Genomic DNA, 17,217 nt, shown 5'->3' on the forward strand with positions numbered 1-17,217 from the left:
CCTTTACCGAACGTGCAAATACACAATATTTATTTTATTTATTTAACCTTTCTTTAACTAGGAAGTGGTCAAATTGAGTTACAAAAACTCTTCTGCCAGAGAGTCCTGGCCAAGAAGGCGGCATAAAAAAAGTTGATAAAGTACAAACACAAGAGACAGGGGAAACCACAGCTACATCACATCTGAACAGAAATAGACTCATTAAAACAGACAACTAAAAAGCAGACAGTAAACAATTAATGAAATTAAAAACAATGGCATTAATGATGATTTTAGAAGGTCTTTAAAAGAATGTGTGGATGGAAGAACTTCACGATTTAGAGTGGCTTGAAGTTCCAAGTTCCACATTCAAAGCATTTGGTTCATATGATGAGAGATGGAGAGATGAGAGGAGAGATGAGGAGAGATGGAGAGAAGAGTGGAGAGATGGATAGAGGAGTGGAGATGGAGAGATGAGTGGAGAGAGGAGTGGAGAGAGGGAGGGAGGAGTGGAGATGGAGAGATGAGTGGAGAGAGGGAGAAATGAAGGGAGATGGAGAGAGGAGGGGAGAGATGAAGAGAGGAGTGGAGAGAGGAGTGGAGAGATGAAGAGAGGAGTGGAGAGAGGAGTGGAGATGAAGAGAGGAGAGGAGAGAGGAGTGGAGATGAAGAGAGGAGTGTAGAGATGGAGCTGTTTTTACAAGTTCTGTTCTTGTTAGTGGAGTATGTAGAAGTTTTTTTTCTGATGACATCAGCCTGTAAACACCGTTTTGAAAAGAAAAAGCAAATTTAAAAATAAATGTATACAGATAGTGTACCCATTAGGGTTTTAGCAGTAAAAGTCAGTGCATGGATTTTCCTTCGGATGGAGAGAGAAGACCATTGTACAATTCAGGGCTTGACATTAACTGTCTCGCTTGCCGGCCACTGTAGCTAGTGGTTTTCCAGAGTCACTAGCCATCCAGCTATTCTACTTGCCAAAAAATCAAACATCATGCTGTATCTAACCTCAGAAGATGAGGTGCTTAAAGCAAGAAGATGAGTGCATGGGTTTCTACATTGAAATAAAGCAAACAAATAGAAACTGAGTAACTTATCTTTTTCTTGAACTGAAATACGAACAATTGATACACAGGGGGCAACGTGCAGGATATACAGCGTGCAGGATATACACTATTCTGATATGTCCAGTGCTTAATTTGTCAAGCGGGAGGTCCCGGAGTGCAGAGGATGGGTGGCTCCCCCCCCCCGAGGAGGGGTCTGTGATGTCTTTCCTTGAGGTTCCATCCAAGGTTCCGGAGCTCTCGTCTGAGGTTCCGGAGCTAGCTCCGCCTTGCTCCCCCTCAAATTAAGCACTGGATATGTCATACCATTGAATAAGCTACCTGTCAAATTGGCTAGTGACACTGAAATTGTTACCAGCCACAGGCAAGTTTTACCAGCATTTGGCCGGTTGGCAGGTGCCAGTGTCAAGCCCTGGTACAGTTTCATAAAGAGTGCAGTGGAGAGTCCAGGTACAGTTTCATAAAGAGTGCAGTGGAGAGTACAGGCTGCTTCGCCTGTGATGATGAAACGAAAGGCAGAGTGGTACAACACATCCAGTTTTTTAGATGCATATCAAGCATCTCTATAAGAGGCTTTGTCCGCCGTCCGTTGTTCCGTCCGTTGGTCCATGACGGGTTTCTAAATTGTGATTCCCTCTTGTGTCCACAGGGCGGCAGAGTTGAGAAAAAGGTTGAGAACCACAGGCATAGACGGACGTATCTGTTGTTGAAGTAAGAATAATAACATTTCCACAATAATATGTCGACACAGGCATATGCAACCCCCCCCCCCAACACACACACACAAACGTTGTACGTATATGGGGCCCTCATCTCATCTCATCTCATCTCATCTCATCTCTTCTCATCTCATCTCATCTCATCTCATCTCATCTCTTCTCTTCTCTTCTCTTCTCTTCTCTTCTCTTCTCTTCTCTTCTCTTCTCTTCTCTTCTCTTCTCTTCTCTTCTCATCTCATCTCATCTCATCTCATCTCATGCCTGTGCTTCGGGCTTATCGTCTGCTTTTGAACCGGAGAGATCGTCCGCTGTGTTGTCATTTCCAGTAGAACTGACCAGCGGGACTTTGCTGCAGGACAAAAAAAAAACAGAAAAACCACAAACACCAGAGATGAGACCATGTGCCCTATATATAAGAAGCTGGTAAACCAAGTTTAAGTTAAGTTACTTATAGGCCAGAGACCATGTGATGGCCATGTTAATAAAGCTAGCCCAGGGGATTATTCCACAACAAGTGATAAAACCATAGAGGTAGAACCAGAGCTGTATATTAAGAGATGTCTGGCCAACTGGATTCATGGATGCCATGTTCGCTCCCCACGGCCAGGATTCTACAGTGTAACTCTATGGGCAGCATACCATCTGCAGTGGCCGTTTGTCAAACAAAATCAAATTAAACTTAAATCAAACGGAACACTTCAGGCACCATGGGCAGGTAATGTGCGCAGGCAAGGCAAAGTCCAATTTCCAAGTTCTTGAGTTGATGGTGGTTTATTTTTTTTTTTTATTCCAGTTTAGCAAACATATGGCATCTCTCGCTCTGGTAAAAAAAACCATATGCCCATCACCCAGGTGCCTACACAGATCACCACCTACTTCCTACCTATATACAGGTGTACCTGTGCCCACTATCACCCCCAAGTGTTCAAATGATATATCAGTAATTAAATCAAAGAAAAATGACTTAAGCTATAAAGCAAAGCAATTAACTAAACAAGTAACTAGAATTATCATTTATTATTAAAATTACCATATTACTAAAATACGAATAACTAATCATAAAAAAATAAACAAATTAACCATTAACTTTAGCATTACTTAAAAAGAATAGTATAGCTCCAACACCTTCAAAATAGCTGGATTTAAAATACAAATAAGGCTTCATAGACCATCAAACTTGAATTGCAGTATTATCAAGATCCCAAGGTATGAAAATAAACGTTAAAGGGACAATGTGCAGGAAATGGTCAAAAAGGGTACTGCAACTATGCTGCCAATTGAAAATGGGCTGCCTATTGCCAAATTTGATCTTTTCATGAAAGTTTACGAAGTAATAAGCTCATATTTTCTAGTATGGTCCAAGTACAGTCATTTTTGCAGCAAAGAATGGCTATTTCTGGAAATTCAAAATGGCGGACCATGGAGAAGATCCCCCTTTTCATGTAAGAAAAGTGCATTTTTTTCAGTCATAATGAATACTTAAAATGTTATGGTGGTGGTAAGTATTCATAAAAAAGGCAACATTAATGAATAGGAAGCATGAATTCTGGAAATAAACAACTAAAAATCTCACACAGTGTCCCTTTAACAAGTTTGTTCGTATAGAAGGGGTTTGCTTAAAAGAGGGTTTTGTCAGCATAGTTTTGATGTGCTTAGCAGTGCATTCAAGCGTTACTTCCGTGTTGTTGTTGCCTAGGTAGGGCCAACGTCAAAGTCGATATTTAAGTAATGTACAGAAATAATATTCACAACGATGGTCAAGTTCATGTACAGGGACCCTGGTGATACTTGCAGCAAAGTTTCACGTTGTGTCGAGATTTAGTAGTGTAAAAATAACCGTGATGTGCTCAGCAGTGCATTAAACGTGATTGCAGACAGTAGAGTCGTAGAACTCATTGGATGAGTCTGGATGCTCATGGATGAGACTGGACGTGAGTTTAAATCGCAGGGGAAAGGGATCTTATTAGCGCGACAGAAATAATAACTTAGTAGTACCAAGGGCAAAGTTATGTTTTCACAGTATAGTTACAGGTGGCAATTAAGATTTGACACCTGCTAATAGATAGCCCACAGGCGTCAATAAAAGAAGGACGCGTGTGCTCCACCATTTGATCTGGATGTCTGCAATTAAATGAACTCTGAGTCTGAACCTTTCAATCAAATATCACAACATAACCACAATCTCCACAGGCATGTTTGAACACGCACGCACGCAAACACATGCGCACGCACGCACGCGCACACACACACACACACACACACACACACACACACACACACACACAGATGGCACTTACTTCTCGTCCAGGATAAAGCGGGTGACAAGTGATTTGATGCCCTTGATTAAGGCAAGGATTCCAATGACGGCTCCCACCACCGACATTATGATGACAGTCAGGTTCAGGTTCACTGCAGGGGGCAGCGCAGCGCAGCACCAAGAGAAGGGAAAGACAGCAATAATTGACCCATTTAGTGTTCATAAACAGATGTTTAGTTTAGTTTAGTTTATTAGGATCCCCATTAGCTGGTTAACACCAGACCAAATCACAAGTGAGATTAGGTCTGGGGAGTTGCCTACTGTAAATTCCATAGGGGAGAGAATACTTGGCAATTATGACACACTGCCCTGCTCTCTGATTGGACAGAGAAACTGTTAAGGTCGGAATGCTTGGCCATTATGACACAGTGCCCATGATCTTGGACGTTATGAGTCATCCTCCCCAGACTGTCTTTCAGATCGAAACGATTGTGTAGAACTAAAGGCAGTGTGGGAGTTCCCAGGCTAAGGATCCCCATTAGCTGGGCGCAAACCCATCTATTCTTCCTGGGGTCCAACAATAAAATCACACACAGTTAAAAGTTCTACACAAATCTGTACATTCAGTTAAGCACCATACATTGAAAAGAAAGAAAGAAAAAAAAAAAACATTTAATATAAACATAAACATAAATTACTATAATAATGGTTTAAGACCTTGTGACAAACATCTGTACCTCTGCACTAACCTAGTTTATATATAATAGGCTCAGATGTTTTTTCACCTGTTTTTTAAAAAACACTTTACTATTCAATATAGTTAATTTGGTTGGCAAATTGTTCCATGCTTTAATTGATCTATATTCAACAGTGCGTAGAAATGCATTCGTATTGCTCTTTGGGATGCTCAGTCTCCCTGCTGCTGCATGCCTTGTGTTATATGTATGAATATCACAACTTTTACAGAGGAGATTATAGCGATTTAATGGTGACGTAATTTGGCTGTGTGCGCATGGTTGGAGCAAAATCGGCCATGCACCGTTCATTTGTACAGCCAGGTGTTTTTTTTTCTGAAATAAGAAAACGGATGGCCACGATCAAAGAAGGTACACACAGAAGAACGATCACTCGGGGGTAAATGCATTGGCCAAGGTGTAGTACGGGGGCGTGCCCCACGACAAGAGTGGATGGAAAATTAACTCCCTTGGGCATGGTCAGTAGGTGCGAAACCACAATTTCCGTACTCCGCAAAATCCGGAACTCCGCAAAAATGTGCTGAACGAGGATATCCGGTTGACAGTATTCAGTGTGTGGCCAAATGAACTGCAGCTGTTGGTCAGCAGTAATTGCTGGGGGTAATTAAGGACAGCTGACAAGCATTCACGCTGTCCTATGACCTGTTCCACACTCCGACCCTCGCGGAAGTGGCATTGCATGCTTCCAATACTGACCGTAGAAGAAGAATAACATTTCCGTACTCCCCTCGACATAATTTCGTACTACGCTGTTATGAAGTCAGTAAACCCTCCTATATATCTTCTCTCCTTGGTAAAAACCAACCACAACTATGCAAATGACAGCATGCAGGCCTACTGTACCGTACACCAGGAGGGTCGATGACTGCATTTACACGAGACATTTAATTTAGAATTAACTGCATTTAATTCTGAATAGAACCTAATTCCACATGGAAAACATCAAGACACCTTATCTCACATTGCTGCAGGGTCTGTAACCAATATCCTGTACATAAATATCTATAAGTCGCTTTGGATTAAAAAGCATCAGCTAAGTGGGATGTACGTAACCGCGCGAATAGACCAGGCGCGATGCGATTCAAGCGACAGAGTGCAGCAGCAAGCGATACGAGCGATTGAGGAGACTAGAGTATATCCGTACAGGCAGAAGGCAAAGCATTCACTGACCTCTATACAGTCATTGGCTGTCGCGGCTTGTCGCCGAACCACATCATAGAAAGTTGAAAAGATTTCAACTTCAAACTGTCGTGCTCGTCGCACAAATCGCTCTAGTCTCCAGAATCGCTTTTGTCGTGCGACTCAATACAAAGTCAATTACTTCCGTCGCTCGCCTCGCTCAGATCGCTGCTGGTGTATTTCTGCGGTAATAATGTAATAACCAGAGCCATCTAATAAGAGAGTTTCGTCACTCCATAGACCTCAATGGACCAATCTTTCCACAGCAATGGCGGCTCTCATGGAGCCTCACGGAGCATTGTACATGTAAATCACCATTGACTTTAGTTCCAAAAGAAGTAATTAATAGGGCTGGGTTAAAAAAATGTAATTGGGATCCAACATTGATTCATGTTCGAAAAGTATGATATCGATTCACAACTTTGAGGATCGATCTTTTGCAGATGATTATAGGAGCTATTTTCTCAAGCACATCCTGTAGCTCTCTTCCACATTCATGTAGCCTACCATGCTATTTCATGTTTGTGTGGGCATCAAAGACTGAGATAATTAGGTTTTTATAGTCAGTCTTAGAATTCTAGGCATAAATGGGTTGAAATGACAACCCAGCAAAACAGAAGATCGATATCGAATCGAATCGGATCGGATCGTGGATCGAATTGGATCGTGACCTGCTGGATCGGAATCAAATCGACCCAGGAAATTTGGATCGATTCCCAGCCCTAGTAATTACATAGTTCCAGGAGGTGGCCATAGAACACAGAACATGTGGTTACGGTAAAACTTACTTGGGTATTGTATCTTGTAACTGTATTTTGTATTATTTATTTTTTTAAATGTGTGACATATCTTTGACTATAATTTTACAACTGTGCACTATAACTGTGTATTTTTAGTTTTGTTTTAATCTTGTTTTTTTAAGGAACATCAAACCTGTCAAGGGACAAAAGATGGAAATTAGCCTCATGGCTATAATATTGTGTATTTAGCATTTTTGTTTAAATGCTGGTAATATATGCTGTCCCTTTTTAAATAAATAAACCTGAAACCTGAAAAGCAATTTGTTTGTAGCCTACATAATCTTTGGGCCCTTCTCAAAACCTAGTGCAGTGCACTTTCAAGTGTATCAGCCTAATTAATCACGCCCAGTGATTGGATACTCTTTATTAGTCACACCCAGTGATTGGATATTCCGTAGATTTCACCACAGAGTATCCAATCACTGGGCGTGACTAATTAGGCTGATACACTTGGAAGTGCACTGCACTAGGTTTTGAGAAAGGCCCTTTGTTTGGTATGTAATGGTTCCAATGGTCTCCAGCGAACAGGAGGTTGCTGTGTAGAGATATTTTAATCTACGTGGTGAATCACATCACCAACCGAGTTCCTGGTCCCCGGTTGATATACAACTCTCTTATTGACGGCTCTGGTAATTATTGCGTGTAAGTAAGTAAAAGTAAGTAAGTAAGTTTTATTTCTAAATCACATTTAAAGCAGTACAAAACTGACCAAAGTGCTGCACAGAGGCTGGTTAGAATAAAAATAGCAAGATAAATGAAGAAAACCTTTGTCCTTAGGTCTGAGGGGCCTGGATGCAGAGCAATGTCGTAGCATGTCCGAGATGTAAACAGGGGCCTGGCCATGGAGTGACTTAAAAACAAGAAGGAGCATTTTAAAATCGATTCTAAAACTAACAGGGAGCCAGTGCAGAGAGGAGAGGACAGGGGAGATGTGTTCCCGTCTCTTGGTGCCTGTTAAAAGCCGAGCAGCAACGTTTTGCACCAGTTGCAGGCGTGCAAGCTGGTTTTGGGGGAGGCCAAAATAAAGTGCGTTGCAGTAATCCAGCCGAGATGTAATAAAAGCATGGATAACTGTTTCTAAATATTTAAAGGACAGCGAGGGCTTGAGCCTGGTAATCACTCTCAGCTGGTAGAAACTGTTCTTTACGACAGCACACACACACACACACACACACACACACACACACACACACACACACACACACACACTTCTTAGTATACACCTCGGATGTGTAGGCATACAGTACGTACGTTCGTCCACCACGTTGAGGGTGACTGTGGCACTGTGATAGGTGTAGCGCTGTCTTCTGTCCTCCTTGGTGCCTGAGCAGACGTAATCTCCTGTCCAGTCAAAGAAAGAGTTAAAGGGACACAGTGCAGGAAATGGTCAAAAAAGGTACTGCAACTATGCTGCTCATTAAAACTGGGCTGCCTATTACCAAATTTGATCTTTACATGAACGTTTACTATGTAATAAACAAATATTTTCTAGTATGTGTGAATAATTTCACATTATCACTTTAACAATTTCACTGTATTACCTTATCAAATTGACCTGAAAGAACACACAGGAAACAGAGGTAGCATTTAAAATCTGCGAGCAGATTTTATTGTTTAACGGCCGGAGGAGTTACTGCGTGGGGAGACACCCAGCAAGTCCTGAAGTGTATACAGAAACAAACTTATTTAAAACAGTCCCAGTCCCCCCAGTCCATGACGTCATCTTTCCTATCATGAATATGTAAAACTATAGAATAGTGACATTTATGGTCTCGTCTCCCCCTGGCTCCGTGGGCACTTAGTGGCGTCTGGCCTGTGATGGATAGTCTTTACCAGTCTAAACATCCAAGGTCAGAGTTCAACAGAGTAGTACCCCAAACAGGACGACCAAGGCAGAGATGTTTTCCTTGTGGACCAGAGATGTCACATAACTCAGAGTAAAGGAGAGAGAGAGAGCGAGAATAACAGGATACCAAAGTATAACCAATAAACTCCTAACGAAAGGTTACACTTTTATCACATTGTATATTTTCAATAATACATGTATAAATTTATTAACATCCAAGTACACTGTAAACCCAGACATCAAATGTACTTACCAAGACTAATTAAAGTGCACTAAAAAATAGAAGTTAGATGGCATTTCTGAAGAATGCTGAGTATTGACAACTTATTTGAGGAAATAGTTGTTCAGATGAGTATGTTTTAGTTGAATGGATTAATATTTTGAAGCACACTTAAGATATTTCATCCAGATATATGGCTCTCCATAAGTGCATTGCATGATGGGACATATGAAACCCATATGTCCTAAGCCACTCCCCCTCAGGTTGTACATATTGACATGAGGAAGTGAGAAAAAAGGAGATGACCAAGCATGGGAAAACATGTAGCAAACAAGAAGTTGATGACTAAATAGTTTGCTGTAAATGTTCATGAACTGTCTGAAGGCCCAGATTGTGCTATGTGGCAGCCTTGGGGAAGTGGACTTAAGTTCATTGAGTTGCAAGTTCAAATCCCACCAAACCCTACATTGCCCTGGGGACAGCAACCAACATTGTATATTTGTGTATCACTTTGAGTAAAGGCGTCAGCCCTCAAGCCAACTGACATGCCTCCCCATTGAACTTTCGCCCACTTCAAGTGTGTAACAATATCTTACTGTGAACTCACAGGGAGTTACTGGCTACTAATTGCATTCATTTCACAGTAACACACTGTGACATTCTGCCATAATTTGTTACTGTGAAATCCAGAGAGACTTTTCGTCATATCACAGTTAACTACTGTGCTGTTATAACAGGTGTTTCGTGGGTCTAGGCCATGATTGGGTGCACTATGTGGCTGCCTTGGCCTAATGGTTAGGGAGGTGGACCTAAGATCAGAGAGTTGCAGGTTCTAATCCCTCCTAACCCAGCATTACCCTAGGGACAGTAACCAATGTTGCATATCTGTATGTCACTTTGGGTTGCTCCTGGCCATGATTGATTGTAATTACTAATTGCCAGGCCTAATTAGAAGAAGGTCTATGATTGGAAATGTTGCTGGTTCTGCTTCCAATAAATTAAGTTGCAACCAATGTGCTACACAAACACTTTCTTAAGTTGGCACCTGCTAATGCCTTTGTCTTGGATGTGCACGCCAAAACTCCAGCATCCAATTTTGAATCAGAATATTGCCACCTAGTAAACAAAATTAGGCTATCTTGTGAAGTGCCATTGCATTGTCAAATGCTGCATGACATGATTGGCATTGCCTACCATCACCAGGAACAATGGTAATGCCCAATCTGTCAATTAGTACCTGACCTCACTTGAGTACATAGGACTGTTACAAGTTCATTGAATTACTACCTGCAGCTGCCACATGCCTGATTACTCTGGTCACATGGTTAACTTTCACCTCTATATAAACTCAGACTGTCACAATGCTTGAGTTGCTTGCCTAAATGACTGGTTTGCTGGCTCTCTGTCCGGCTTGTTGGTTAGTGAGCTAACTGACCCACCAACTGACTGTTTGTTGGCCAGCTGGTTGGCTGGCTAACTGACTCTTTTGGTTGACTGGATGGCTGGTTTGTTAGCTGGCTAGCCATACAGCTGACTTGTTTGTTGGTTAGTTGGCTGACTAAATGAGTGTTAGTTGGTTAGCCGGCTCTTTGGCTGGCTAGCTGACAACTGACTATTTTGGTTGGCCGGTGGACTGGTTTGTTGGCTGGCTAGCTATTTAGTTGGTAGTGAGTTTTATGGTAGCAGGTATCCTTTTTGGAGTGTTGCTTACTTGATCAAGAAATTTCAGGTTTGTCTAATTATGCTCAACCAGAGTATTCTATGTACACTGGTTAATGTACTATCATCCAGGAGACTACAACTATCAAATGGTAATAATATTGCACATATTGCAGATGCTTGAGTTTCTCTGTGGTCATGGATAGTTCTGTCTATCGATTCAATAGAGCAGTGTGATGGACTGGTTCCATGCCACAGTTGTCTCAGTCATGGTGGGGAATGGGAGGTGCCACAATAACATGGTAGCTACCTCTTTTGTGGTGATGAATGGAGGGGCGGGATCATGGTAGTGTGGGTAGGGTGACAGTAACTTACTGTGGTGTGGCCACAGTAAAGTACTGTGAGAAGATCACAGTAAACTGTGAGGATGGCCACAGTAAACTACTGTGAAATGAATGCAATTAGTAGCCAGTAATTCCCTGTGACATCACGGGAATATTTTTTACTGTGTACATATTTCAGTGAAATGAGCAGTGTCTACTCCAATGAACAAAAGTGGATTCTTTTTTTGTTGTTGTATTTGTTTTGTGTTTTTTTTTTCTTCCCTGAACCAAAATTCACTGAAAAACCAGATTGCCAAGCTTGTCTTTTATTTTGCTCAAAATATTACAATAAAAATGTTTTGATATTTGAATATTCTGTTGTTCTTCTACTTATCTAGCTAATTGGTTACAATTTTGTGAATGTAACTTCATATTTCATGTGAAATAACTATACGAAACATTTGATATTAAAGAAGACTTTCAGTTTGATCAACTTAAAATTTAGTACATTTAACTGCAAATTTTAAATAAAATAATTATTCATAACAGTTAATCTTACGAATGATGGTAAGTTTGATCGACTGGGAATTTAGTACATTAAACTTGGAATTTTGCATACAATAACTATAGATAACAGTTACTACTGTGGAAGATGGTAGGTTTAATCAATTTGGACTTAAGTACATTTAACTTAAACTTTTACATATAATGAGTATATACAACAGTTGAGGTCACAAAAGATTGTAAGTTTAATCATTAATAATTACTTAGTTTTTCTAGGGCAACCACTTTTCTGGGTTTTTGTAAGTAAACTCAACTTATAAGGTTTTACAGTGTACCGTCATTTTTGCAGCTAAAAAGGGCTATTTTTGGAAATTCAAAATGGCGGACCATGGAGAAGGGACACTGTGGCTATGTCTCAAATGACGCACTTTTGTCAGTGCACTGACAGTCAGTTCACCGTGCACACAGTGCACTGAGGTCTTAAGTGCATAGTGTCGTGGAAAAGTTTGAGCACTATGCACTGTGCCCTCGCTGGAAGTGACGGCTGAGCATGGCATTAGCTCGCCATAATATGAGTTGGCTACTGTTTACAATGCACAGCGTCTGGTGCTTCTATTTCCATGTCCTTCACCCCAAAGGACAACAATCACACATACAATACTTTGGTTGGCATGAAAAGGTTGGTGTCCCATCAACATTACTCACAGAATTAGGAGACTGTTGGCCAAACTCTTCTACTGAACTGAATACCACATTTCCTCCGTGTCATTGTCAACATGGTCGCCATTTAGTGCGTGCAGTGTCCATCATTCAAGCACTGCATTTTTCCGCCATTGTTAGGGGATCATCCTGGCACTTTCAGTGCACTGGCTCAACTGAAATTTTCAGCGTGAGCGCCCTAGGCACTGAAAAACAGTGCCCGAAGTGCACCAGTGCTGCATTTGAGACACAGCCTGTGCGAGATTTTTAGTTGTTTATTTCCAGAATTCGTGTTGCCCATTCACTAATGATACATTTTTCATGAATATTTACCCCCACCATCAAATGCTAAGTATTCATTATGTCTGGAAAACTGGCACTTCTCATACATGAAAAGGGGCATCTTCTCCATGGTCCGCCAGTTTGGATTTCCAGAAATTGCCATTTTTAGCTGCAAAAATGATTCTACTTGGACCATACTAGAAAATATTTGTTTATAACGTAGTAAACTTTCATGTAAATATCAAATTTGGCAATAGACAGCCCAGTTTCAATGAGCAGCATAGTTGCAGTACCTTTTTTGACCATTTCCTGCACAGTGTACCTTTAAGTTAAGAATGACTGAACTGGGGCCTGTACTAAGAAGCTGGTTCAGGAGTAAACCAGGTGAAGTCAAGAGGTAAATCATCTAATAGAAGAGCCTGGTTCAGGAGTAAACCAGGTGAAGTCAAGAGGTAAATCATCTAATAGAAGAGCCTGGTTCAGGAGTAAACCAGGTTAAGTCAAGAGGTAAATCATCTAATAGAACAGACTGGAGTTCAACACTTGTGTGTATACACGTGTACACACACACACACACACACACACACACACACACACACACACACACACACACACACACACACACACACACACACACACACACACACACACACACACACACACACACACTTCTTAGTATACACCTCTGATGTGAGAACATTTGGCTGCTGTTTGTTTACACAATCACACATACTTAGACATGCACACAAACACAGTTAGGGGTGGTTTAGGCCTTTTTGTTTAGGCAAGAGTCGTCTAGGCCACCCTGCTGTCGTGTAGGCCACCAGAGGTACCAGTTTGGCCACTGAAGCTGCTGTTTAGGCCAGCTTTTTATTATTATTGTACAAACACCAATCACACTAACCCTAACCCACACACTAACCCCTAACCCTAACCATCTGTCTTATAATAACGAATGTACAATAATAATAAAAAGCTGGCCTAAATGGCAGCTCCAGTGGCCTAAACCAGTGGTTCCCAACCTTTTTCTTCAGGGACCCATGTTTTTACTATTGTAAGCTTTGGTGACCCAAACACGCGAGCTCCAGCACGAGAGGGAGTCACAGGATACCCTCTGTTTCCTGCGGAAACTCATTTTAGCTATTTAGCTCAATTTGTCTTTGGTCAAATATAAAATAAATGTTTAATGTAGCACTTACATTTTGATGCTTCTATGATATTAGTTAAATGCTTTGCCATTTATTCAACATGGGCTATATATATTTAAAAGGAAACCCCTTAAATTCAAGAGGGCTCTGCGGCCCCCTGTCGATCTTTGGCGACCCATAAGCTGGGTCCCGACCCATAGGTTGGGATCCACTGGCCTAAACGGCAGCTCCAGTGGCCTAATTGGCACCTCTGGTGGCCTAAAGGACGGCAGGGTGGCCTACCAAACACACTCTTACACAGATGCACTCTCTTACACAACCTTGGGTGTTTTCAAAGGCACTATAGCACTGTTTCCCAACCTTTTTTGCCCTGCGTACGCCCTAAGCCATTTTGTCATATGATAAGTACCCCTCTCACTCATGCTCTTTATACAAATGTGACTATACTCAATATGTTTGTTATTATTATTAAAATTTTCCGCGTACCCCCTGAGGTGTGCCCACGTACCCCTAGTGGTACATGTACCCCTGGTTGGGAAACACTGCCCTATAGTATAGTCAGAGAGACTGGATAAGAGAGAGGTTCCTTTGGCCCATTGTTTCAGGGTTCTACTGTCGCAAGGGGGAGGGGGGATCCCCCTTTAGGCAGACCTACTGTTCTATTCATTCTAGGAGTATTGTGACACAGCCCTTTAGGCAGACCGGAACCTGGTCACATTAGGTGCCCATAGCAACCTATTACGTAAGGAATAACGGCCGACGAGGTGTCCCGATATCAAGGGAAATAATGGACGCGCCAAGTGTATTTTCCCTTGATAGGCCTATCAGGACACCTCGAAGGCCGTTATTCCGCTCATCACTGCTTATTGCCAGCATTGAAGTATTAATTCATTAATATGTTTATCTAAGGCTTAGAGAGAAAGTAGATTAACCTCTGCGCTTGGTTCGTTGCTAGGAACCATTTCCTAATCTAGTGAGACGCGCCTCTATCGGAGGCGTGTAAGGACGTGCATTGAGGCGACTTGACAACCAGATAGAACTAACGGCTGGCTTTTTGACTTGACAACCAGATGCGATAGAATTAACAACGGGGTCTTGACTTGACAACCAGATGTGATAGAATTAACAACGGGGTCTTGACTTGACAACCAGATGTGATAGAATTAATAACGGGGTCTTGGCCATAGCAACCTTGAGTATAGAATTAGTAACGGCAGTTCGCCAGAAAGTTAAGAAAATAAATGACTTAAGCCAGGCTTACACTGCGTGACTTTTTGCCGATTTTGCCACGATATGTCACTTGTACAACTTTTAGGGATTTTTTGCTCAATCGCAGTTCAATCGTTAGTCTCACATCATGCTGTGTACATGGGGTAACAACAATCGATTTCACCTCACGATTGCGCAGTCGTAGGGTCGGAAGAAATTCAAAACTGTTTGAAATCCTGGTCATCCCTCGTGAGTAAATTGTACAGTTAAAGCAGTGCTACGAGCCGATTAGAGACTGCACAAGCACCAATTGATAGGGCAGCATGATTTGCTCTTGATCGCGGCTTCATCTCCGCCTCAGGTGCGCATGTTTCCTCCTCTGCAGACCCGGGAAACATGCCTGTTGTGCCGCACAGCGCGAGCACTCTGTTGGCATCCGACTGTCGGCTCGAATAGTGTGAGGACTTGAGTCATGAGATATGAACTTTTAAATTGTGAAATTCCCTCGTGCAGTGTGAGCAGGAGCTTAATACCCACGACTGACAATATTGCACAGTGTATGCCTGGCTTTAGACGCACCCTCACCCGCATGACATTGTAGGTGTCCTGCTCTCGGGTAATAATGGACACCTGCTCAGCCAATCAGAAGACGTTCCGTCTGCTCACTGGGTGATAGATTGGCATATCTCTATGGTGCTGTTTCCACATAGCTGGATATTTTTATATGTGGATATTTTTTTCTCCTGGTTGCATTGGTTTTGCATTGGTTTTGGCCTTCCATTTCCATGTAGCAGATATTTAAAATCCAAGTATAAAAAGCAGGAGAAAAAAATATCCTATTTAGGGGGCTGAAACGCATTTGTTACAATGGAGGATTTACTTTTATCCACATGTTGCGTTTACACCTGAACAGGAGAAAAAAATACCCTGCTAAAAAAATATCCTGCTACATGGAAACAGGACCTATAATACTCCTAGAATCTCTGGTATGGTCAAGTCAAGTCAGCTTCATTGTGAGTTTCTCCATGTGCAAAGGTTGTTCAAGGGCATTGAAATTATGTTTCTCTCTCCATACCATGCAAAGACAGACATACACAGGACTGACATTAACAAGAAAATAACATCAGCATTTAACATTTAGGGGAATAAATGTGGACTAAGACCTGCGTCTTCAAAGGTGAGGTTATGGATCATGATGGACAGGTCATTGTAGTTGGGGTTGCCTACAAACTCCACACGGTCCCGATACATATAATAAATATCAACATCGGGATCTGCACCCTGTCTTGAGATCAGGCATCGCATTAGGTTCTGTGGGGTGCAGACAAAACCATTACATCACATCACATCACATTACATGAAAGTACATTACATTATGGCAGTGTTTCCCAACCAGGGGTACGTGTACCACTAGGGGTACGCGAGCACACTGAAGGGGGTACTTGGAAAAATGTCATTTTAACAAATGCATGGAGCATAGTCACACTGGAATAGAAAAAGTGATGTAAAACACAAGTTAGGGGGTACTCGTGGGACAACAAAAAGGCTCAGGGGGTACATGAGACAAAAAAGGTTGGGAAACACTGCATTATGGGGTTGAGACATTACATGACACGGCATTACATTTCATTACATTACATTACATTACATTACATTACATAATATTACATTTCAGTGTCTTACATTACATTACATTACATTACCTTGCCTTACATTAGCAAGCAATTCAGTGAGTGAATGAAATCGATTCAGAATCGATTAAATCGATTATTTTAGCCAGCCCTACTAAGCACATCTCTTTCAGTCTTCAAGAAGACTCTTGACATGATGTGTATGTGTGTCTTTATGCAAAAAAAAGCTAGCTATCCTTCTTGGCATCTGCACTTGTTGTTCTGTATATTTCCTAGAGGTGTCCCGATCCAGGTTTTTGCACTTCCGATCCGATACCGATATTTTATTAAGCGGGCTTGCGGAGCAAGGACCATGCAGAGCATGGCCCTTGCAGAGCAAGGCCCGATTCTAGTAATCTCTAAGTCCTGTTTCTTATTATTTATAGCTTGGTCTTGTGCAGGGGCAGCAAAAATAGAAAATGGATGTCCTCCTAGGCCTTTCGAGATAGAGACACCGTTCAAACACTAAAACGACCGGCTCGGCTTGGAGATCGCGTATACTAATAGGCTTTTCCGTGTCTCTTGTCGTTTTCCCGTTTTTGGCGATTTTGTGAAAGCCTGGGTCTCCATTGAAAACTGTGGTGGAACCTTCATGAACCAAAGTTCCGCCACTCTAGAGATTAGAGTGTAGGAGGCTTTTTCGGTCATAAAACATCAACACTTTCACCTAGAAGTTTAGTTGACGCGTTGTTAGCGAGCTCTATGGGATGTCTCCAAATTGTCAAAGTTTCATCTCCCAACTCCCAATACTTTTTAAATGGCAGGTTTGTAAAAAAAACAGACCTGGCTCTATGGAGAATCCCAGTCTTTGGAAAAGTGCATTTTTCAAGAGATCAGCGCATGTCCCACACGGAGGTCCATTTGTGCCTGAAAAATTTAACCTATAAACTTCATTCAAAGACTG

At 41.8% G+C, this 17,217-nt stretch overlaps 1 protein-coding gene across 1 annotated transcript in view; it reads right to left on the reverse strand.

The window, feature by feature from the left end:
- Positions 1–1,987: 1,987 nt before the first annotated feature.
- Positions 1,988–17,217, reverse strand: part of LOC134454721 (sodium channel subunit beta-4-like) — a 29,471-nt gene continuing 14,241 nt past the window's right edge. The window contains exons 3-6 of the mRNA XM_063205875.1: positions 15,807–15,954; positions 8,005–8,094; positions 4,060–4,171; positions 1,988–2,111 (exon numbers count right to left, since the gene is read on the reverse strand). Coding sequence (XP_063061945.1) covers positions 2,018–2,111; positions 4,060–4,171; positions 8,005–8,094; positions 15,807–15,954 — 444 coding nt within the window. The 3' untranslated portion in view covers positions 1,988–2,017. The remainder of the gene's footprint in view (positions 2,112–4,059; positions 4,172–8,004; positions 8,095–15,806; positions 15,955–17,217) is intronic.

This window comes from Engraulis encrasicolus, chromosome 8 (assembly GCF_034702125.1).
Source record: "Engraulis encrasicolus isolate BLACKSEA-1 chromosome 8, IST_EnEncr_1.0, whole genome shotgun sequence".
NCBI lineage: Eukaryota > Metazoa > Chordata > Actinopteri > Clupeiformes > Engraulidae > Engraulis > Engraulis encrasicolus.